The sequence below is a fragment of the Ursus arctos genome, unplaced genomic scaffold, assembly GCF_023065955.2.
Source record: "Ursus arctos isolate Adak ecotype North America unplaced genomic scaffold, UrsArc2.0 scaffold_34, whole genome shotgun sequence".
In the NCBI taxonomy this organism is placed as follows: Eukaryota; Metazoa; Chordata; class Mammalia; order Carnivora; family Ursidae; genus Ursus; species Ursus arctos.
In genome coordinates, this window is record NW_026623030.1 from 12,347,004 (window position 1) to 12,370,994 (window position 23,991).

The following is a 23,991-nucleotide window of genomic DNA, read 5'->3' on the forward strand; positions in this document are numbered from 1 at the left end:
GGATGAGATCATGGTTTTGTCAAGTATGAGCTGAGTGTTCTAAAACTCTTAGAAAGTTTACTCCTTATTTAGTTAAATTTTGTCATTTATTTTCTTTTTATACTCTACCTTCAGAATATTTTAGAGCTCTTTAGCTCAACCTCAGGTAAAATCTGAATTAATGAGATTTCATAGATTCTGTATTAATAAGGATTTACTAACTGCATGAAAATGAAAGCAAAACTCTCATTTTGAAAACTTTTCTGGTAACAAAGGAAGGGCATACACAGTTATTTCATTTGCAAGTAAGGATCCTGGCTTAGTGAGTGGCAGAGCTGAGTATCAGACTAGGTCTTCTGGTTCCAGATTCTTCCCTTCACTGTATTATACTAGAAATCCACAGCCCTTAACTGAGATCTGTCCAATCTGAAGATGTTTTCTTTAATAACAATATTTAATGCAATTATATTGGTTTGAATTGAAATTGGTAGATCCTCATCGTTCATTCACATACATTTATCAAACATTGACTTTGTGTCAGGCACTGTGCTTGTGGCTCTAGGAGGTGTCTAACAGATAAATGAATAATTAACACTGTGTCAGTAGTTATCTCTAATAGAGGTGGTACCAATTTGGGAAAACCCAAACCTTTTTCTGGTTGCAGATACCTGATCTTTTAAAAAATTTTTCTTTTTCATTTGTTTCAGAGTTCTGAGCAGTACTTACTTAAAAAAAAATAGTTATGTGATATTTCCAGTTCTGAAAAACATCCCTAAAGAATATTTTGTTCTTTTAGGATACTGATTTCCACAACTTCATTTGGCTGAATTGAGTCATATCGAGTTGTATAGTTCTAAGTCTGGCTATCAGATCTATCAACCCACGCACATTTATGAGGTGTTCTTCAGGTTCCTGGCCCTGTGCTGAGTAAGGCACCTGGAAGCTGGGCCCAAGGACAAACACACACAAACAGATCACTGACGTGCTGTCTTTTAAGCACATTGGCCTGGGAGTTGGGATGCTATGCCTCTGACTGGCTCTGGTCAAACGACGGAACTACTCTAAGCCTTAATCTAACATTCCAGGGGATGCTAACAATGGTATAGTAGTGTTTACCACAGAGGCAGGTTATGAAGATTAAATGAGGTAATTCACGTAGAGGGTGCTAAGTGTTTGCTGACATTATTCATGGTGATAATAAATATTAAAAATGGCTTCTGATTTTAAAACTTTTGGTGAAAATCTGATTTTGCCTGAATCAAACTAAGTGTATCCCATTCTGGATTTTCTCATACGGTTCTGATGTTTCACCTACTATGCCTTCAGAGAATGATGGTCATTCAGAAAGGGAGGTTGTGTCTCATTCATTAAGCAGATTAACTGCTGATTTACATAGCTCTGTGGGGAATATAAAGAAGCCGTACACCTTCAGTGTACTTTGTGAGACCTGACAGTGAAGGTGAGATTAACATTTTTCAGGCACTTAACTCTGTTGGCACCGTGCTAGTCCCTTATTGTTTTATCTCTTTAATTCTTATAAACTATCCTGTGAGGAGGGTAATAGCCCCTTTTACACCTAGGAGTAAAACAAAGGCTCAGAGAGAAAATAATGTCTAAAGTTACTGAGTAAGTGGCAGAGCTGAGGTTTGGAACCCAAAGCCATCAAATTCCTCTGCTCTGCTAGTTTTGTTTTTTGGTTTTTGTTCCTTAAAGATTTTATTTATTTATTTGAGAGAGAGAGCACACACACATAAGCAGGGGAAAGGGGCAGAGGGAGAGGGAAAAGCAGACTTCCTGCTGAGCCAAGGAGCCTGACTCAGGCCTGGGATCATGACCTGAGCCAAAGGCAAACACTTAACCAACTGAGCCACCCAGGTGCCCCTGCCATGCTAGTTTTTAAGGACAAAAGTCCATAAAAAGTTAAAGAATATTTTAAGACAGTGATATAAAGGATGATAAAAAGCAGCTCTTGGGTGACCCTTAAAAGCTTGTGCCAGTGATCATCCAAATCTTGCTTTACCTTTTCTTATGAAACCTGGTAAGCTTTAAGGAAAAGCATTGAAGGGACGGGGCCTGCTCAGCAGGGAGTCTACTTCTCCCTCACCCTCTCCCCCCCCATGCGCGCTCTCTCTCACTCTCTCTCAAATAAATAAAATCTTAAAAAAAAAAAAAAAAAAAAAAGCAGTGAAATTTAAACCAAAACAAAGAAAATCAATTCAAAATACCGGAAGAAAAGATGAAAAAGTAGCAGCAGCTGATCCCAGAGTCCCCACTCAAATATGAAGGGCACAAGGACTCTAAGGCCTTTCTTCCTGCCTCAGTCCCAGCCCTTGCTGCCTTACCACGCTCATATGTGCCCTGGTCTCCAGCCATCCTGAACCCAGTACAGTGAATTGTCCACTTGTCCTAAGTTCTGTGTCTCCCCAGCATGCCCTGCAGTCGTGCACTGTACATACTTCCATCAGCACTCAGCGAGCTAGGCTGCCTTGTTTACTTGTCTATGTACCCCTTTAGTAGACTGAAACCCTTTATCTCTGTATCCTGAATGCTTGACAAATAAGATCTTTAACAAATCTTTGAAGATGGTGCGCCTGAGTGGCTTATTCAGTTAAGTTTCTGTCTGCCTTCGGCTCAGGTCATGATCTCAGGATCCTATCGGAGCCTGCTTCTCCCTCTGCTTCTCTCTGCAGCTTGTGCTTTCTCTCACTCTCTGTCTCAAATAAATAAACAAATCTTAAAAAAAAAAAAATCTTTGAAGATAAGAGAGGGGTTGATTGAACAGATAGGGAGGTTAAAGGATGCCATAGAAAAGGACCAGTGCTGCCCCAAAGAAAAGAGGCCGGTCTCAGCCTCCTCTCTCCTTTTGGACTTGGAAGGTCATTCATGCCCATGGTCCTATATTTGAGGGCCAGACCTCTGTGAGCTGGCCTAGGGACCCACCTAAACAACATTTAGACTCTGAATATTAGAGCCTGGTTTCTGTGTTCCAAGTTCCAATCAACTTAACTTAGATTTCTTCCTACTCCAGCCTTCTGTGAGTGTGATGTAGACATTTTCAGAATGCAGCTCTCATCTCTGCCTGCATGTGGTCCAGCTGCAGCCTAATGAGCAGCACAGACAGGCTCAGGCAAGCTACAGTTCCTGGCAGAAAGCTTCCATGTGAACAAGCATTTGCCCACAGGAACAAGAACTCTGCTGGATATCCTCTGGGATCGAACCAGTCATTTATCACCCAAATTCGTAATCTCCATCCCTAGGATTAACATTCTTAGATGCCTCTGCATACCCTGGTACAGGATTTCTTAGAGTTTAAAGGCACAGAGAAGGCAGATTTTGAATACCTGCAGTTCTCTAGAACCTAAGAACTGAATACAAGAATGCTATGAAGAGATTTCTTCATGAGGTCAAGTTCCCCATTATTTTCTAAAGAGATATGCAACTTTTCTATTCTCTTCCTTGCTCAGTTCCTGTGAGGTAGACCAGGCCAGCTCTGGAAGGTAATAGTAGTGAGGATGCTGGGTCATTCAATTTCACCTTCCAGGCTCTGCTTTCCTAAGGGATCATTAAGTATTGCAAATCTGCTTTAGTCCCAGCACCACTTGTGCCAACCTGGACATCTCAAATTTAGGAATGTTTTTTGAAACTAGGTATGAATTGGTTTCTTTAATGGTCAGCTGTGTCCTGGATGGACCAGGTGCTGGCTGGTCTGTGATCTCAGCAGACTTGTCCCCCATCCCCTAAGTTTATCTGACCTCTTCATAGTCCCTGTGTACTGTAGCTGGGGGTTGTGCATTCTAAAGGACAGGCCCTGAGGTCACTGTCCCTTCCTAACTCTGTGCTGTTTCACACTGCTTTGTGCTTTTGGTAGAGTTCTTCCCTGTTTGAGAGCTGGGTTTCCAAAACTTCATCAAAGAATCACCTGGTGTGGAAGGTAAGGGCACTTATTTGAAAATACAGATTCTTGGGCACTGTCTAGATCCAAATCCTGTTTAAATCACTGAGGGGGTCTAGGAACCAGATTTCTGGGAAGGTGCCTTGTTTAGGAAAAACAGGCAAGTTTGATGGAGCCCCTTGTTAAGAATTCTTATAATTATCCATGTGTCTTCCTTGGCTCCTGTTCGAGATTCCAGAGCCTCAACTTGGCCATGCTCTTTGTGACTTCCATCCACACACACAGCTGGTAGCCCCAAGCCTTAAATGTAGTTGGTACTAGAGATCTGTTGATTGAATGCATAAATGCATGCTTCACACTCACTTCAAAGAACACAAAAGTTACAGCATTGCACGATAAACTTAAGGGAAACCAATTCCAGGTATTTAATTTTGTAAAGCTACATGTTAAAGGGTAATATGTAAGAGTGAAAAGAGTGCCAGTGTTTTGTTGGAAAGTCTGAATTTGTCACTGTATGATGGCCTGGCCTTGGGCAGGTCCTCTAACCTCCCTGGCCTAATATCCTCATCTGTAAAATGGAGTGAGGATCAGAGTGGTAATAGATGTGAATGTGCTTGAAAAGCAGAAAATAGATTCAGGTCAGGAGTGAAGACTTGTCAGAGTAGGGACAGTGGCTGAGAACCAGCTACAACAAGTTTGCTGTGTGATCAGGTTGAAATTCATAGTCCCTACCAGGACTAGGAGAAAGTTTTAGTAGAATGGCAGCTCAGGCATGCTCAGGGCCTGCTTTCCTTTTATTCTGTCCACTTCCTGAGCCAACCAGGGCTCTCTGTCCTCTGACCACTGTCCCATTTCTGCTGGGCCCAGGAGGCTGTGGTCACATTCTCTTGTTCTGCAGGTGTTCAGTAGACAGTCCACAGGGAAGGTTGCTCATCTCTGCCGTGCTGCCTTGGTGTGGTGAGGTTCCTGTACATGAGGGTAGGGAGGAGATGAGAGAAGGCTCCAGGGATAGGTGCATGACTGGGGCTCAGGATGTGTTGCAAAGAGAGGTTTGTGAGCAGCTGGCCTGTTGACCAAAACCAGTCACATGTGCCCACACCCACTCACTCAGCAAATATTTGAGTGCCTGCTAGGAGGAGGCTTTAGAGCCTGAGTAGGGACCACGTGGTCAGTCTGCTAAGAATTAGAATGAGAGTTATGTGGTCTGCTTGGAGTTGGGATGTGCAGGCTTGTCCCAGTGTCTAACCTGCTGCAAGCCTGCTGCTGTCTACAAACTGAGCTGTCCTGTTACTGTCGCCTGACCATTCCCACCCTAACACCTGCCTTGATCCTGACTGTTCCCTTAAGCCTCTTTCCCTTAGGAGTATGAGCCATGCAGAGCCTTGTTGGGTCCAGGGAGTAGAGAGGGTAATGAACCAGGATAAGGGGTGTCTGTGTATGTCTCCCCAGTAGCAGTGGCCTTCTCCTACCTTAGTGGACCGTCCAGGTCACTCATAGGGCTACCTTTGCAGCCCTGTAGGAGGCATGACACCCTCCCTTTTCACGTGAAGAAAGATTGTAGCCATCAAGGTATCTACTCAGAGTGGTGGAGTTAGGACTTGAACTCAGAGCTTTTCAGGATTGGGGAAACCTGGAACACTGGGAAGTTTTTTGTTTTTTTTACTTTTTTATTTTTATTTTTTTAAAGATTTTATTTGAGAGAAAGAGTGTGCACACAGGTATGTGTGCGCATGAGAAGGGGGAGGGGCAGAAGGAGAGGGAGAAGCAGACTCCCCGCTGAGCAGAGAGCCCGTCTCATTCCAGGACCCTGGGATCATGACCTGAGCCTAAGGCAGATGCTTAACCAACTGAGCCACCCAGGCGCCCCAGAAGTCTTTTTTTTTTAGATGTACTATTGCTCTTTTGTCTGATTTCAAAATTAATACATGTAAAAATGTCAGTTTTGTAAATGGGGAGGACTTAGAAAATACGTCACTACCTCTAAGCCCCCACCAATACCGATAGTCACTATTAACAGTTTGGTATGTTTTTCCACATTTTAAAAGACATTTTCTAATTTTTTTTTTTTTTTAAGATTTTATTTTATTTGACAGAGACAGCCAGCAAGAGAGGGAACACAAGCAGGGGGAGTGGGAGAGGAAGAAGCAGGCTCCTAGCAGAGGAGCCTGATGTGGGGCTTGATCCCAAAATGCTGGGATCATTCCCTGAGCCAAAGGCAGACGCTTAACGACTGCACCACCCAGGCGCCCCCATTTTCTAATATTTATATTTCATTATTGTAACGTATGTAATATTATACATACATTTTGCAATTTTTAAAAATGTTATTGTAAAAGTAATATCTGCTTGTCATAAAACATTAAAACAGGATAAGAGTAGGGGCGCCTGGGTGGCGCAGGTGTTGGGCGTCTGCCTTTGGCTCAGGGCGTGGTCCCGGCGTTCTGGGATCGAGCCCCACATCAGGCTCTTCCATTGGCCTGCTTCTTCCTCTCCCACTCCCCCTGCTTGTGTTCCCTCTCTCGCTGGCTATCTCTCTCTTTGTCAAATAAATAAATGAAATCTTTAAAAAAAAACAAACAGGATAAGAGTATAAAATTCAAAGTTCTACAGCCCCTAATCCCCAAAATAATTGTTGATAGTTTAGTGTGTGCCTTCTAGACATTTTCTGGGTGTGTGTGTATGTGTATTCTTTTATATATTTTGTTTTTACCCAAATAAGTTCAGGCACATAACTCTTCTGCAACCTAACCTTTTTAAAAAATTCCCTTTATTATGGAAATGTACAAGCACACACAAAAATAAGCTAATGGAATAAACCCCCATTCATCATCCAGCTCCAACAACCATCACCTTCTCTGTTCTTAGCCTTTTCTCTCCATTTTCACTTCTCCTCCTGGAGTATTTTAAAGCAAATCCCAAGCATCATTCCTTCATAAATATTTAAGTTTATATTTCTAGGGGTGACTGGTGGCTCAGTTGGTTAAGTATCTGCCTTTGGCTCAGATCATGATCCTGGGGTCCTGGGATCGAGCCCTGCATCAGGCTCCCTGCTCAGTAGAGAGCCTCCTTCTCCCTCTCCCTCTTCTCCTCGCTTGTGCTCTCTCTCTCTCAAATAAATAAGTAAAATCTTTTAAAAAAATAAGTATTTCTAGCAGATGACTATTTCTTAAAAATTATGCAATACCATTATCATACTCAATAAAATTGACAGTAATTCCTCAATATGAACTAATACCCAGGCTAAATCTAATTTTTGGCAGTCATGTCACAAGTGTCTTTTTACGGTGGTTTGTTTGAACCTGCTTCCAGTGAGATCCACACACTTTCAGTGGTTGGTATTTCTCAAGTCTCAATTTAGAACTCCATGTCCCACTTACGCTATTTATTTTTTAAGAACTTGGATTATTTGTCCTGTAAAAGGTCCCACAATCTAGATTTGCTGATTGCCTCCCAGAGTTGTTAAACACACGCTTCTATGCCCCATATTTTCTGTAAGTGCATAATTTATTTTGGAGACATGATTAGAGTCTATGTTTTCAGAGTGCTTCATTGTTGGTGATATGTACTTCCTATTGCATCACATCAGGAGACTATCATTAAGATTGATCAGTGAACCAGACTTTATGATTGTCTTTCCACTTCTGTAGACACTGCCCTTAATGTTGAAGATTTTATTTATTTGAGAAACAGAAAGAGATCAGGAGCAGGAGGGGAAAGGTAAAGGGAGAAGCAGACTCCCCACTGAGCATGGACACCCCCCCCCCCCCCGCCCCGATGCAGAACTTGATCCCAGGACACTGGGCTCGTGACCTGTGATGAAGGCAGACGCTTAACTGACTAAGCCACCCAGGTGCCCAGCACAGTTCTCAATTTTAAAAGATAAACATATTTTAAAGAAGCTCATACAGGTCAGGTACTTGAGCTGAAAGGACATGTGAAGGCCATAACATGGCCCTCAGAGGCAGGCTTCATCCTAAGAAGAGAACAGTTGTATGTGGAGAAGAAGAAGCACTGGGTCAGGAGGAAAGTCTTGGAGCTGAGGCCAGTGAGGCACTTGTGCTGCCAGCAGCCAGCTGCCCTTCTGGGACATTATGTAAAATGATGTAACTGAGTGAAAAAGTGACAGTGAGCCGGTCTCCTCTCCCTGCTCAAGTCACTGAGCTGCTGTGGTGGTGAGGGATGCTTGTGAGTTCACAGTTCTAAGGTGCTGGTGTGTAGGAAGGATTCTTGGTCTGAGAAGACTGGCTTTTTGGTCCTTAACATCTTCAAACTTTGGAACCTGGAATCAGAGCAGCCTTTTGGTGCTCCAGTGGTGAGTCCCACACTTACGGTAGGGCCGCCTGCTTTGGAAAGAGTGGATGAGATGACCTGGAGCAGCAGTCCCAGAGCTGGAAGGTGACAACTAGGAGACCATGTAGTCCCGTGCCTCAGTTTATAGATGAGAACACTGTGGCCCACAGAGGAGGAGGGATGTTCTCAGAACACCTAGTAAGCTGGAGGCTCAGCTGAAGCCAGCATCCAAGCTGCTTGTTCTCTGGCTGTGATAACCAGCCAGCATCTCCTACTTGGAATTTCTAAGATGGGGGGAGTGGCCAGACCAAACTCTCGACAGATTCTTAATCTGCACCCAGAATTTCGGGGTATCCTTTGTATTGTTGATCTTATCCTCCTTCTTGTTTAGCGCTGGCAGGTTCTTTGGAGGCAATATTGAACAACTGTCTGTTTCTCCCAGCACTTGTTGGCCAGCTTGATCTGTGGTGATACAGTGGTTTGAATTCAGACTGGGAATCATGAGTCCCGGTTTCAGCTGCACATTAGTCCATTAGAGGACAGGTCTTGGGCTTCAATTTCCTGAAGAGATTGGACCAGATCAAGTTTGCCCAAAGCATTATATGAATGTGCCAGATGATTTCCGTATGGGGATGAATAGCTTTTCTGTCATTATATGTTTGTATTTATCTTTCACTTATGGTAACTGGTTTTCTGTGTACAGCAGTGACATAAGCCTTGTGGTCTAAGCAGATTCACCCACTAATACAGAGGCAGTCCAAAGTTAGAGGACAGCCTATGAACATTTAGTTTTATTGAGCACATTACCTGGATTGGTTATCCTGGGAGAGTGTAAAGACGTGAGAAAGGGTCTCAGTTCCTTTAGAGAGCCATCTGGATGGAGGGTGTTCTGTATTCATACAGTGTGTTTGTGTGGTACCTTTTAGGCTGTGTTCATGAAAGTTTTTGAGTCATTGTTATCTGGAGTAGTGCCCCTCAAGTATCATCCTCTGCAGCCCCTGAAAAGTCTGTCTAAGGGTTCAGTCATAATCTGAACTTCTGGAGCTGAGAGAAGATGGGGGTATTGCCATGGAAGCTGGGGAGAGTGGGCTGCAGAAATTGGCAATCAAGGGCTCTCTTCTTTTCAGGATTTTCCTTGGGAGAATCTTCAGTCAGAGTTTGCTGACAGCCAGGGATGGCGAGCAAGGGGCCCTCGGCCTCTGCATCCCCTGAGAACTCCAGTGCAGGGGGGCCCAGCGGTAGCAGCAATGGTGCTGGTGAGAGTGGAGGGCAGGACAGCACCTTCGAGTGCAACATCTGCCTGGACACAGCAAAGGACGCCGTCATCAGCCTGTGTGGCCACCTCTTCTGGTGAGTACCCCTGCCACCCCTCCCAGAAGATACACTTCCAAGTTTAGAAAGCCTGTGGCCTGGGCAGCTTTGGAACAAGAGATTTCCCACCCACTTTGGGTCTCCTGATACAATCAGGTCCAAGAAGCAGGAGCCCTGGGTTCTTATCCCAGTTCTGCTGATGAGCTGAGTGGCCTTGGGCAAATCCTGCCCCCACTCTGGACTCTGTACCCCCACCTCTAAAGTGAAAATACTCACCAGTTAGTAAGCAATTACTGTGTGCCACTTGCTGTGCTGAGCGAAGAGACAGCGTGTGCAGTGGTTATACTGTGCTACACTGTACAGCAAGGACAGTGGAGCCAGACGTCCTTGTTCTGAATCCTGACTCTCTCACTTCCCTGCTGGATGACCTTGGGCAAGGTGCTTACACACAGTCTGTTTCATTTTACGGGGTTGTTTGTGAGCAATCAAATGACTCAAAATACATAAAAAGCTTAGAAGAGCACATAGCACACACTAAATAGAATGTGTTAGCAATGATCCTAATAATTGTTGCTATATTTTATGTATGTCAAAATGAAGTGGCAGGGTCAGTTTCGTTCTGGCCTCCATCATTATAGAAGTCCCTCCTGGATCTGAGGATCTGGGTAAATGTTGAGATTTTATTCTTCTCCCTTGATTTTGAGCTGGACCTTGAAGGGTGAATTGGGCTAAGTGGAGGGGTAAGAATGGCAGATAAGGCAAAGAGTATGTGCCCCACAAGGCAAGCATTTTCTAGGGATAGACATGCAGTCTTGGTTATGAGACTTTGAGACCCTGAAACTGCTGTGTACCTCAGATAGCGCCCTGGATAGGGGCTGGGAAGTATTAGGGAACAAGAGTGGTTAAGGGAGGGTTGGGCCAGATTATCAAACCCAGATTTGATTGAGTAGGACATAAGACTGTAGGATATTTTTGAGCAGGGAAGTGGTGCGAAGGAAAGGGTCATTTAAGTAGTATATTTAAGGGAGTTGAAGATAAAGAGATAAATTTATTGACTAAATAGAATGGGGTAGATTTTGTTCTGGCAGCTCTTGTGCTAATCATTAAGTTATATGCAGAAACTGTTGTTTACTAGAAATTGGAGATTCTCTGGGCCATTATAAAACCAGGACTTGAAACAAGTGACAACATTAAGAATAAATCAAGGTACCATGAGAAAGAACACAGATTCTAAAATTAAACAGATGCTTCCTATCAGAGTGGTTTGTCCCTGGGCAAATCTTCAAGCCTCTCTGTACCTCAGTTTCCTCATCTGTAAAATGGAAATAATTATACTTTGTCATAGGTTCATATGGCCCTCCAGTAACATTAACAAATGAAAAGCTGGTCAGCCGTGCCCTGGCACACAATAATTGCTTAATAAATTGAAGCAGGGGCGCCTGGGTAGTGCAGTCGTTAGGTGTCTGCCTTCGGCTCAGGGCGTGATCCCGGTATTCTGGGATCAAGTCCCACATCGGGCTCCTCCACTGGCAGCCTGCTTCTTCCTCTCCCACTCCCCCTGCTTGTGTTCCCTCTCTCGGTGGCTGTCTATCTCTGTCAAACAAATAAATAAAAAATCTTTAAAAAAAATTAATTGAAGCGATCACCATCTTTGTTATAATTTTGAACTTTCCCCTACAGGAAAGTCACCTCCACTTCTCCCCTACAGCCTTCAAGGGAAGGCCGTTGGAGATCTGCTGTGATTTGGGGTGCCTTGGGCTCAGTTAGGAATGACGTTGCAAGGTTAACGTAGGAGTCAAATTCAGATGTGTCTGTTACATCCAGGGAGATTGCATGTCTGGATGGTGGGGCTAAACTGTGGTTCAGGAACTGGAAAAGGAATTAGCCTCTGAGTCCAGCAAATATTACTCAGCTAGAGGAGTCATGTTTAATGAGGGACAGAAACCATGTCCACGTTTTCCCCTGTCCTGGCACACAGGAGCTATGCAGTGGATATCTGTTAGTTGGATGAATAAGTCAAGCGAGTAAAAGTGAAAAATCTGAGTTACAGTAACTTTTCCTTCAATTCTGTAAATGTCCTTTTTTGCACCCAGTGCTGGGTAATAGAAGTGGCAATAAACTGGAGACTTACTTTTTAGTCCTGGTGCCGCAGGGAAGTTGTTTCTTATTTCTGAGTTTGGTTTTCTCATTTGAAAAATGAGAGACTGAGCAGCAATTCATTGTAGTACAACTCGTTAAGCTGTGAGGTAGCCCTTTTTGCCAAGCAGCATCCCCATCCTTTTCATTATTTAAAGACTTTTTTAAATAATAAACTTGAACTTTTAAACTACTTCCTACCAGCAGACCACTCAAGGTTGAGGACAGCCTGAAGATTTTCTTTTTTTTTTTTTTTTTAAAGATTTTATTTATTCGACAGAGATAGAGACAGACAGCCAGCGAGAGAGGGAACACAAGCAGGGGGAGTGGGAGAGGAAGAAGCAGGCTCATAGCAAAGGAGCCTGATGTGGGGCTCGATCCCATAACGCCAGGATCACGCCCTGAGCCGAAGGCAGACGCCCAACCGCTGTGCCACCCAGGCGCCCCAGCCTGAAGATTTTCTTAAACCAGATCTAGAGTCACATATGTGAGCCTTAGGAGGTTATGAACCCACTGAAATGGAGTCTAAAATAGTATGTGTATGTGTGTATGAGAATGCCCCCAGGAATTTTTTGCACAGTGGGTCTTTAACCTATACTGGATTCCTTCACAGGTCACAATCCCTCAAAGGTTGACTTGTGGAGAAGCTGGTCTGGGATGTCTAGGACCAGGGGGTCCTTTACAAGTAGGATCCCAGGGGTAGAGACTTGGGTCTTGTCTCTATCGCCTAATTTTTCCTGTGATTTTTAGCCCAGTCTTTTCTAATTTCTGATACTAGTGATTCCCCACAGAGACTCATGGCATTGCAGTGCTCCACAGTTCCACCATGTGTTCCCATTTTTCTGCTCCCACCCTCGGTGTTTCTGCTAATGAAAGCATTTTTCTTCCTTTACCCCCATTCTCTTTCTTCTTGATGACTGGTTGCCCTGGGGACTCTGGCAGTTGGCCGTGTTTACATCAGGTAAGATGCATTTCATTTTACTTTGTCTTTCATCAGCTATGGTTGCACAAGACACCCCTAGTCTCAGGAGACTACTGTCAGAAGCTGCAATCTCCCCTGTTTGTGGGCTCATTTGCTTGTTTTACTCCCCCCTCCCAACACTCTTTATACACCTGCCCACTGACAGGTACTTGCTAAAAACAAGGGGTCCATGTAGTACCTGGGATGGTCCTGACTCTGTTACCGATGGTAAAGCCTTAACAGGCCACCACCTCTCTGGCTCATAGTTCCGCATCTGTAGATTAGGTTGGATCTGATAGTATTTTAGGTTTTTATTTTTGAGATTCTGCCTCTACAAAAAGAACCTCCTAGCATATCAACTATACTCCCTACCCATAAAGGTCTTGAAAATGTTAGGAAGGGAGAAATTTTTTTGGTCTCAACAGAGAGCTTTTGTGAGAGGGGGAAAAAGTCTGTTTTCCCAGCTTTAGATTATGATGAAAACCAGTCAGTTAAGTATTCACCAAACCCAGGCACATGCTTGGTGAGACAGAGCAGGGCCTGGCATTCACAACTGGCTGTGAATAATCACTGAGCTGTCTCCACGGTTGTTGGCAAAAGAGCCCCACACTAGTAGGTGGCTTAGGAATGTAGGGGGAGGACAGAAGTTCCAGAGCTCTAGAGCCTTAGAATCTAGGTGGGAGAAAGAAGCAAGGGAAATAAGAGAGGGGTTCCCACTACGTTCAGGGCTGTGCATTCTGACTGCAGCGGAACCTAGTAAATTTATAAATTTATGTGCTGGAAATTTATAAAGAGCGCATAAAGTAAGTTTTGAAGCTTTCAACAGTTGGATAAAGGAAGTGGGATATAAAATCATTAAATGCTACTTTCTCCTTGGCCCTGAAATCCTAGATTTACATTTATATAATAAACTTCATATCATTTGATCTAAAGATGGCAATTTATGTTCTGACATAAATGTTGATAAAATATATATGAATTAAATTATTCAAAGACACTACAGATAACATGTTTTTATCATTTTTATTTTATTTTAGAGAAAGTTAAGCAGAATGTTTTTTAACCAGTGAAAGAGCCTGGGAAGCCCAAAACAGAATCCTGGTGTTTTTAATATTGGAAGAAATAGTTGAATGCAAAATCAGTGAAAGTACATAAAAAACACTAAGCAAATTTAGATAATAAGCAAAGTCTATCTTTTAGCACATAGTAAATCACCAGAAAATGGTGAGGTTATGTCTAGATGCTGATGTCTGGGATACAAAGTTGTTGAGGAAATGCTGTAAAAATGAGAAATCACAGAAAGAAAAATTTGACTGCCAGGATAATACAGTTAATCTGTTGGGGAAGGCAGAGATCTAAAGTTCATTGTACCAGCACCCACAGCCTAAACTGAGGCTGGGTCTGTCAGTCCCCTTGACACAGCTCCAGGCTTGCAGTTCCTTCTTGCTGTGTTGCAGGGAGACCCTAAAAGTAATGAAGCATGAGGAAGCCTGTTGAATTATGAGGTGTTGAAAAGCAAGTTTGATTTCACCACTAGTAAATATTTATTCAGTGCCAGGACCAGGAATTAGAGACTTGGGTTCCTTGAAGTATTCCCTGCTGGTACTGGTGTTTCCAATTTGAGGCCTCTGGTCCGTGTTGTTCTGCTGGCTATGATTGCTCTGTAGGGGGCTTGCACCATTCATGCATTTTTCTCTCCTGTTTGCAGTGGTTGGAGACCAGACCTAACAGACAAGTGTGTCCAGTTTGCAAAGCCGGCATCAGCCGAGATAAGGTCATCCCGCTCTATGGCAGGGGCAGCACTGGCCAGCAGGACCCCAGGTGAGGCCTTGGGACACCTCTCACACCCACTCCTCCCTTTGGACATGAATTCACTTCCATTCAACACCTTCCCACTCCACCCTTTACTAGTGCTTACATACCCTCAATTTTGAGGCAATTGGGATCCAGATGGGAGTTCATGAGGAAGGGAGGGAAGCCGTATTGCTCCTCACTGGGCTGTAATACGAATATCCACTGAGCGTCTGCCAGCGAGCAGGCAATGTGCTAGGCAGTGCGCAAGATATTACAATTGTAAGTATGCAGAGTGCTGTGAAGGAGCAGCTTGGGAAGTAGGGTGTCTAGCAGGAGAGTCTGCAAGGAGGGGGCTTGCTGCAGCAGTGATATATAAAGTACGGAGGGAGGAGGGGACAGGAGGTCTGGGAGGCTTAGTGGAGCTTGAGGTGTGAATGGGTCTGTCATTCTACAAACACAAGTTCTGAGAGTCCTTCATGGTCTGGTCACACACATGCACACGCTCACACACCCCCGGGACTCTCCCAGCAGTGTCTCAGACCTTCTCTTACCTTACTCCAGCATACCCTGTATCCAGACATACTGGGCTTCTCTTAAAGGAGCTTGCCCTTTCACATTCATGAGCCTTTGTATTTGTTTTGCCTCTGCCTCTTCTGCCCTCCCCAGTCCTACTCAACACCTTCCTCCACTAATTTCTGTCCATCTTTAATGAGCAGCCCTGAAGTTACCTCCTCCTTGAAGTGGTCCTTCTTCCCCACATTAGTTGCTCTCACCCGTACTTCCACCCTATGTAGTTGATACCTCTATTCAAGAAGTCTCTTCCCATGCTGTATTGTGATTGGTTGTAGCCCCCTTTAAACTATAAACATCTCAAGAGTAGGGTCCATCACAGTCTTAGTGTTGGTAGTGTCCTGCCTAGTGCCTAATGGCTAACAAGCCCTCAGTCCAGTATTTTGGGGATGAGTGATAGAAGGGACCAAGACCCAGAGGCAAAAAGCAAAGTGTAGAGTACTTACCAAGGAGTAGTGGAAGGTAAAGCTAAAGTTAATAGGGCAAATCAGAGAGATCCTGAATCTCGGCTCTTTATGTTGACAGGCCATTCCTGTTTCAGTTTGGATTTGGGATTTTTAACATTAATGACCCCTATATTACACAGGTCCAGGGAAGGTGTCCGGCTAGCATTCATAACCAGTTTGGGCCAGGCTCCTATAAGAGGAGTAGGCTGTAGTGCAACATGATGAACATCTTAGAATAAGCAGATTTTTCTTCCTGCTTTTCTACACAGTTGGAAAAACAGTTGCAAGTAGAATGAAGGTTAGAATTTAGTTTAATTTGGTGTAAGTTCATGTGCTGGGCACGGTGGACCTGACCCTGTTGGTGAAGGGCTCCTGCCCCACTTGGAATAGCTGAAAGCATTTTATAATTATTTATTTTACAATATTTCTGTTTCAGAGAGAAGACCCCTCCCCGTCCTCAAGGACAGAGGCCAGAGCCAGAGAACAGAGGGGTGAGGAACATTCTAGGAGAAGCTTCTAGAAATGAGCTTATGGCTTTAGAAGTTTCCATCTTGGCCCTATACGTTTTCTCCTTGATTATAAAAGTAAAGGAAAATGTGAAATATGCAAAGGAAAAGGGGGGGAAAATCACTTATAATCACACCATCCAGAGATGATTACTGGAAATATTTTGGTCTGTTTTCTTTTCTCTTGTTCTGTAATTATATATACACACATATAAATTTTATAGATCTATTTATGTACATGTATTTTATAGATGTATTGTGTATACATATGTTTTTATTTTTTACAATACTTGGCTCCTGTTTTGTAGCTCTTTTTTAAAATTTCATTCATTCTGTATTAAGTGCCTTCAATGTGCTGGGCATTATTCTAGGCACTGGTGATAGATCAATGAATATAGCAGAGATTCCCTGCCCTTAGGAAGTTTATATCAGAGAGAGGGAGACTTTTAATGACATATCTTGAGATTTTTTTTTTTTTAAAGATTTTATTTATTTATTTGACAGAGAGAGAGACAGCCAGCAAGAGAGGGAACACAGGCAGGGGGAGTGGGAGAGGAAGAAGCAGGCTCCCAGGGAATGAGCCTGATGTGGGGCTCGATCCCAGGACTCTGGGATCACGCCCTGAGCCGAAGGCAGACACTTAACGACTGAGCCACCCAGGCGCGCCCCGTATCTTGAGATTTTACATGCAGTAATATTTTATTTAAAGGCTGTTTAGTGTTCAGTTGTATGAACTTAACATTATTTGATCCTTTGTTGGACACTTAGCTCTTTCCTTTTTTTTATTTTAAAAATACTCTGATGAACATTTTTGAGCAGGTTTGTAGTTATTTTACTAGGATGAATTTTGGGAAAAACCACTAGCTCAAAAAATTTGCTCATTTAAATCAGATGTTGATGTTAAAATTTTCTTGTTAAAATATTAAAGAAATTGTGAAAGCAAAATATTTATCCACACTACCAGAATCCCCAAAGAAGTATATTTTCATTTCTCCAGATTAAAGTATTAAAAAGTTCGAGGGAAAATACCTATCTGTGTCTTGTCCACATCCCTGCATATTGTCCTGAGCAGACTTGTGACCATAGTGTTCAGTTTTGTCTGATAATTTGGTCACAAGAGTTTGTCATTTCCCCACAAGAATTAAGAGCATGGGTTTTTGGATCATATTGACCTAGTTTTTTATCTAAACGCTTCCCCCCTTGACTACCAGGTGACATCACTTTAACTTTCTCAGGCTCTGTTTCTCAACAGAGACCATTGGCTCCTAACCTCAGGAAGCCAGAGGCCCTGGCCTTAATGACTTACGTGCAGCGACCAGTAATGCTTAAAACTATATTGCCCCAGGAGCATAAACCCAGCAAATGTGAGGACTTGTGGAATTGTGTAGAGGTTGCTGAAAGGGAGGCCAGGGGGTCAGTCCTTGGGATTGCCCTCAATGAAGTGGTAGTTCCTGATGAAACAGTTGCACCTTCCTGGGTAAGGCAGCCACGGTCCCAGGAGCCCTTAAACTCAACCATGCTGGGTCTGAGTAGGAGGCATTTCTGCACTAAGGAGATGGAAAACTGGTTGTTTTTCTTCTCTGTGGGCTTGCCCTCATGTTATATTTGCTGTTACGCTTTATAGGTAGTGCCGCCCAGCAAGACATTTGGAGCTGGATGCCAGGCTGCTTGGTATGGCATAGGGAATAGTCACTTTCATGACTTGCAAAAGACCCACAAATGAAGGCCGTGGAGAGCAGTTGACCCAATACATTTTCTTCTTCTTATTTTTTAATCTTTTGTTCTAAAGATCTACCTAGGGGGGCACCTGGGAGGCTCAGTTGTTAAGTGCCTGCCTTCGGCTCAGGTCATGATCCCAGGGTCCTGGGACTGAGCCCCGTGTAGGGCTCCCTGCTCAGTGGGGAGTCTGCTTCTCCCTCTCCCACTCCCCTTGCTTGTGTTCCCTTTCTCACTGTCTCTCTCTCTGTCAGATAAATAAGTAAAATCTTTAAAAATTAAAAAAAAATTAAGAAAAAATCTACCTAGGGATGTGGGGGAGGAGAGAAAATTTTTGTAAAACATGCACAATAATTAAAAGTATGGGTTTTCAGATCGTATTGACCTAGTTTCTGATCTAAACTCTAACCCTTCTACTTGCTCCGCAACCTTGGTCAAGATAGAAAATGGGTTACTTATTCACAGTGTTACAATTCCTACTGAGTCTTTTCATATGAAAGATGACGCAGTATAGAACATGTTATGGGAGGGGAAAGCTGAAGACGATACACCAACTGCTGACAGTGGTTATTGGGGAGAGCATGGCCATGAAATGGTGCATAAGGAGACCTCTGACTATGTCAATTATTCCTCTAATGTGTAAGTTTCTTTTAACAAGCATATATATAAAAATAATCGGGAAAAAATTGGTGTTTTATGTTTTTTAAATTCTTTGTAAAAATATGAAAACTTTGAGGGAAAATACTTACCTGTTTAGATCTTGTTCCCATACCTGCATGTTGGCATGTACTTGTTACCATAATGTTCAGTTTTGTCTGGTAGCTTGATCACAGGAGTTTTTCTCTGTTGCTGCATAGTCAGCATGATGGTCTTTAGAGAGTGTGTATCAAGATTTTGATCATGGGGGCGCCTGGGTGGCACAGCGGTTAAGCGTCTGCCTTCGGCTCAGGGCGTGATCCCGGCGTTGTGGGATCGAGCCCCACATCAGGCTCCTCCACTATGAGCCTGCTTCTTCCTCTCCCACTCCCCCTGCTTGTGTTCCCTCTCTCGCTGGCTGTCTCTATCTCTGTCAAATAAATAAATAAAATCTTAAAAAAAAAAAAAAAGATTTTGATCATGACATCCATTGTTGGTTAATTAGGGTTCCACTTTTTTGCTATTACCAATAATGTGCAGCTTGTTCCAGTGTTCCCTTGTAATTAGGTGTAGGGGTTGTTGCCAATTTTGCTGTTATAAAGCATTTAGAAAATTTTACTAAGGTGGGATTCTGGGAAAAAACCTGGTGATCTAAGAACCCTGACTTGCATCAGCAGATTGTTTTACTTTGGGCCAGAGCCAGTCCTTTTTGGCCTTCACAACTCCTTAGCTGGGACCCCTTGCAGGCCAAAAGGGCAGAGGGGCCACCAGGTTTCCTCTGCCCTGTAGTCTAAATGGGAGGAAAAAATGTTCCCCTTTGGAAGCAGGTGGCAGAGGGTAGGGAGGAGAGGCAGATGCCACTTGCAGGTGACATGTTTGACAGGTGCAGGAGAAACATGCTGCTTCTTCTGAATTGCATTTCTTCCATACAGGGATTTCAAGGATTTGGATTTGGAGATGGTGGCTTCCAGATGTCTTTTGGAATTGGGGCATTTCCTTTTGGGATATTTGCCACAGCATTTAACATAAATGATGGGCGGCCTCCTCCAGGTAAGACCCTGCTTCCGTGGTAATTCTGCTTGAAGGCTCCTTGGAACTCATTAGTATGCAGATTACAGATAACTATCACTGCTTGGTCGATCAGCCTTTTCAAAATGTGAACTCTTTTCAGATTACAGGTAGTCATGATAATGTATATTGCCCACTTACTAAATATTAGGTGTGTTCCAAGTGCTTTCATCACAAACACAGGGGCTCCTCAACACAAGCCTGTGGGATGGGTGTGCATTTAGCTCCATCTTCAAATCAGAAAATGCTCAGTATGTTTCCCAAGACCTACTCTCTGCCTATAAAATGAAAAAGAATAAAATGATACCCAGGATACCTAGCTGAAGAAAAGCCTAGTCCTGTGCACGTAACGTTTAGGGGCAGAGAGGAGAGAGACAACCTACCAGGATTCAGGGCCTTTTTATTCTGTGGCATCTCTGTCCAGCTTCCCTCAGGATACATGTGGGGCTGGTTCCAAGTCCTACCCCTTTGGGAATCCTTTCTCCCTTTCTAGGTCTGTTACCTGCCACTACGTTTCTCTCTCCAGCCAGCTTAAAGGTGCCAGCTGCATTCCATGTAGAGCAGGGCAGCAAGGTGGGTGCCCTGTACTTTATCCCAGTCTGACACCTGGGCCAAGATCCTTACCATGGAGTCTGCAGAGGTGCTGAAGTCGTTTGAGCTCTGCTTGCACTCATTGGAACCCAGAGTGTGTGCTGGGCACAGTGTGTGGTTGCTGGCCAGGAGCTTATGCTCTTAGGGACAGAAACCTTCTCCTGGGGCATCCCAGTTTTCCTCGGTCCCTACCCTGGTGCTTGGCACATTGCAGGCAATCAGTAAGTCTTTGTTGACTGACTACCTGCATGAATCATCAGAGCACCTACCTGGGGAATAGTACAGCCCCAAGAGGTCTTGGAATGCCCTTCCTTACCTCCTCCACCTCAAGGGTTTCTCCTTTGTTTATGCATTTTATCAAAGGAAGGAGACCCCACATGGACAGGTGTGCTCTGCCCTGAAGGAGGGACAGGGCATTATGCCAGCAGCAAGAACCCACTTGGCAGCTTGCTTCCCTTCTTCTTGGTTCAAGGCTCACCCTGGGTTCCTTAGGTAAAGAGAGTTCTACAGCCATGCGGGACTCTGGATCAGTTTATCCCCCTGCCACAATCATAGTTTTCCTTTGTCATATTTGATAAAATTTGCCCATCCTAGATATAGATTTCTTACTCTCCTTCCCCCAGAGTCTGGACAGGGAGCTCTACATAGTAGCTTTTCTCAAAGCAGGGAGGAGTGGAAGCCTAGCTCAGCCCCTAGTTTGCTGTGTGATGGGCGAGACAAGTCACTTTGCTTGTCTGGGCTCTACTTCTCTTCTCTGGAAAAGGAAGGCACTCATATGTGGGGCTCTCTGCACCTCCCCCCGCACCCCCGGCTCAAAGTGCCAGGATCTAGAGACTCCATGACTCACAGGATAGCGTGCAGAGAGGCTGAGAGCATGACTGTGGGGCTCTGCCACTAACAAGTGAACCTTGTGATTTGGGGCAGGTCACCTCATACTTGTACATCAATTTCTTCTTACACAAAATGGGAATACTAATACCCACCAAGCAGTAATGTATGTACAAAACTCAGCACACAGAAGATGCTCAACAACAGCTTTTCTTTTATTATTTCCTCTAAGAGTTTCCTGTTCAATTTACACCTGCAGACCAAACTCTCTTAGGATAAACTGGAGACCTGTCCTCATTGTTCTATTATTCTGCATAGCTTCATAATTCCAGTTTTGTTTTGCATAATGTTATTTGGGGTTTGGAAATCTTTTTAGTGTGCTGTCAAGAGATGAAGATTGATGCTGTTGACTTCTGGCCCAAATGGGTAGCAGTGTGCACAGCTGCAGCATTCTGACAGCCTCTCTTCTCCCTCCTGTCTCTCCAGCTGTCCCTGGAACACCCCAGTACGTGGATGAGCAGTTCCTGTCACGCCTCTTCCTGTTTGTGGCCCTAGTGATCATGTTCTGGCTCCTGATTGCCTAATGCTGGGCTCCTAGCCTACATCCATGGCAGGGCCTCTGGACTGGTGACATGCCACACCCACCCTTGATGTTTGGCTTCCTGGCTAATCCTGACCCTTGGAATCAGTGGGGTCAGTAACACATCAAGGAGTTCTGCTTCTCCATCAGAGCTTAGGGACTCAAGACCAGTTGTCAAGGACTTTGGAGTGTCGCCACTGCTGTAAACACCCTGCTATAACCTCAGTCCTTGGCATTGAGTCATCTCTCATGAGTTAGACTATGAAGTCCTGTTCCAGCCAGCTCAGCATGTCCTGACTCTGCACAAGGAAGAGGCACGAAGAGAGAAACTGTCAGTACAATTTCACCTGAGTATGTACAAAAACAAGGGGATGAACCAAATAGAAACTTTCTTTCATCTCTTTTACCCCTTGGTAACTGGCCTCCAAAATCAGTGGACTCCTCATAGAGAGAGGTTCCCCTCCATATCCCAGTGCTGCTCTGCCCTATTTGCTCTTCCTCCTTAGCAGAAATGCAAGAAATTGCTGTCCTATAAAGATTGCAATTGCAGCAGCTAAAGCTGGAGTCACTTCATGAATTCACCAGAGATCCAAAGATCTTTTATTGGCTCTGGGCCGAGCGTAGTCTCTGGCTCCAGAGAGTGGCTTGAATGACCTGCTGGTTTCTTGGAGTAGATTATCCCCGGAGACATGTAGCTTCAGTCACAGATTTCCCATCATCTTTCCATCCCAAAATATGCACGTCTGCCAGAGGACGCACAGTGGAGACTACTGCTGAGGCTGGAACTGACTACTGCTCATTAGGAAAGACCTGTCAGTGGGACTCTGGTGGGATTTGGAGCTCTCATGCAGGAACAACTGAACAAGCAGCCCTTGTCCCCAAGGCCACAGAAGCTCTGGTGCATTGTTTCAGACCCACCCAATGGAAACCGGTGGCTTTGTCAAGTCAGTTCAGCTGCATGTTGAAGACCATCTTCCCCAGAAGTCAAATTGTCCTTTATGAAGAGGTGGGAGTGGGGAGACCCACATGTTACCCTGGTTTTGGTATGGCTTGGGTGGATACCCCTGAAAACTCCTTGTATGTGTGCTAAAACCAGAGAAGCACGAAACTGCGGAACAGGCAACTCCTGATGATTTTTTAAGCCAGGTAGCATGGCCAGGCAGCATGATGATGTGGTGTGGTCTTCCCCAGGAAATTTCCAAGGGAAATGGTCTTCCCAAGCCCTTGATTTGTTTTTCCACTTCACAAACTTTTTCCTCAGAATCTGATGGAGGGAGTGATTCCAGGCAGCAGGACAGTTCACTTGTGGAGTGGTTCTCACTGTGCTGGTCAGGCCTCTTCCTAGAAATCCAGCCTCTTCCAGGAGATTCCAGGGATTGAGGGAGATGGACTTCCTCCAGGGGCCCATCACTTTACCAGTCCACACTGCTCCTGGCTCACCCCCAGTCATAGCCAACAAGTGGTAGAAAGCCCCACCTAGTTCTTTTTTCCACATGTGGCTCTGCATAGCATGTGGAAACCAAGACGTTGAGGAAGATGAGGGAAGTCCTCCTCTCCTCTCCACAGGCCCACCCCTTCTCCTCTGTACCTGTCAATGCCAGAGTTCAGTGTTTAATCAGACAAAATGTTAAGTATTGAATAGGTGGTTTGTTTGCCGAATCCATTTGGTAGGACTAAGCCACCACCAGCTTTACCATGTCCCTGATGGATTTTAAACATTCTTGGGACACCCACTCAAGAGTACTCTTCTTATCACCTCCTGGAAATCCCCAAAGTCGGGGGGGGGGGGGCGGGGAGGGGCGGGGAGGGTCCTGAATTCTCAGCGCAAGTGGATTGGTGGGATCTCTCAGTGTAGTAGCCCCACCTAGTGGTGAGAGAGGGGACTTCAGTCAGACGGGCCCAACAGAAACGGGTTTCCAGAAGAAAGGTAAAAAAGAAGGGTTGTGGATAGGAAGACAATCACTTGGACTCTTTAACAAAGTAGTAAGCCCAGGAGAACTTCACCAGCAAAGGCATCCGAGGAACCTGTAAGCAAAGCCAGGTTGGTCCTGTGCCCTTTGATTTCGAACCTTCTTGGTCCCCACTCACCTTCTACTGGGAGCTGGGGCAGGATAGCCAACTTGGGACTGCTGGCCCAGCCCCAACAGGAAGCCCCCTTCCCACCACCCCTCTGCAGGTTCACCACCCTGCCTGTCTGCCAAGGCAGTTTTCCTTTCTTTTGTGTGTTGTCTATGTTCTTGGTCTCCATCCCCTCCTGCCACCTTTGTGGATTAGGACCAGGTCCCACCCACAGTCAGAAAATGACACCATGTACAGTGGCACACCTTGACCAGTCACTAAAATTTTCACTGTTGTGAAAGTGATTTGATTTAGAATTAAACAAATGGTTTTACATTACTGTGAGCTGTGGACTTGTCTGTATAAGGGGGTGGGGTGGGGCAGGGCAGGAATGGGTTGGGGAGTAGTCACACTGGTCTGGCCTCTGAGAAACACCTTTGCATACGTGAGAATGTCACATCAAGGAGCAAAGGCTTCAGGCAGCCATCAATGATTAGAGATGAGAAGCACTTCATACACAGCCCTGCCCAAGGTGTGACCCATGTGACAGCCCTGGTCCCAACAAGTGTATGGAATTCCTAAGCTTGCAGGCTACCATGATGGAGCTTAGCTTGTGGACAGTCAGAACC

At 44.6% G+C, this 23,991-nt stretch overlaps 1 protein-coding gene across 3 annotated transcripts in view; it reads left to right on the forward strand.

The window, feature by feature from the left end:
- RNF185 (ring finger protein 185) overlaps positions 1-23,701 on the forward strand; it is a 36,318-nt gene extending 12,617 nt beyond the window's left edge. For 2 of the 3 annotated variants that reach the window (XM_026484855.4, XM_026484854.4), the window contains exons 2-7: positions 9,289-9,511; positions 12,551-12,569; positions 14,278-14,390; positions 15,816-15,870; positions 19,170-19,287; positions 21,211-23,701. In XM_026484855.4, coding sequence (XP_026340640.1) covers positions 9,336-9,511; positions 12,551-12,569; positions 14,278-14,390; positions 15,816-15,870; positions 19,170-19,287; positions 21,211-21,308 — 579 coding nt within the window. In that variant the 5' untranslated portion in view covers positions 9,289-9,335 and the 3' untranslated portion in view covers positions 21,309-23,701. Of the gene's footprint in view, positions 1-7,980; positions 8,184-9,288; positions 9,512-12,550; positions 12,570-14,277; positions 14,391-15,815; positions 15,871-19,169; positions 19,288-21,210 lie in introns of those variants that run through there. The other variant, XM_057305984.1, reaches the window with a different exon arrangement.
- Positions 23,702-23,991: the final 290 nt, after the last annotated feature.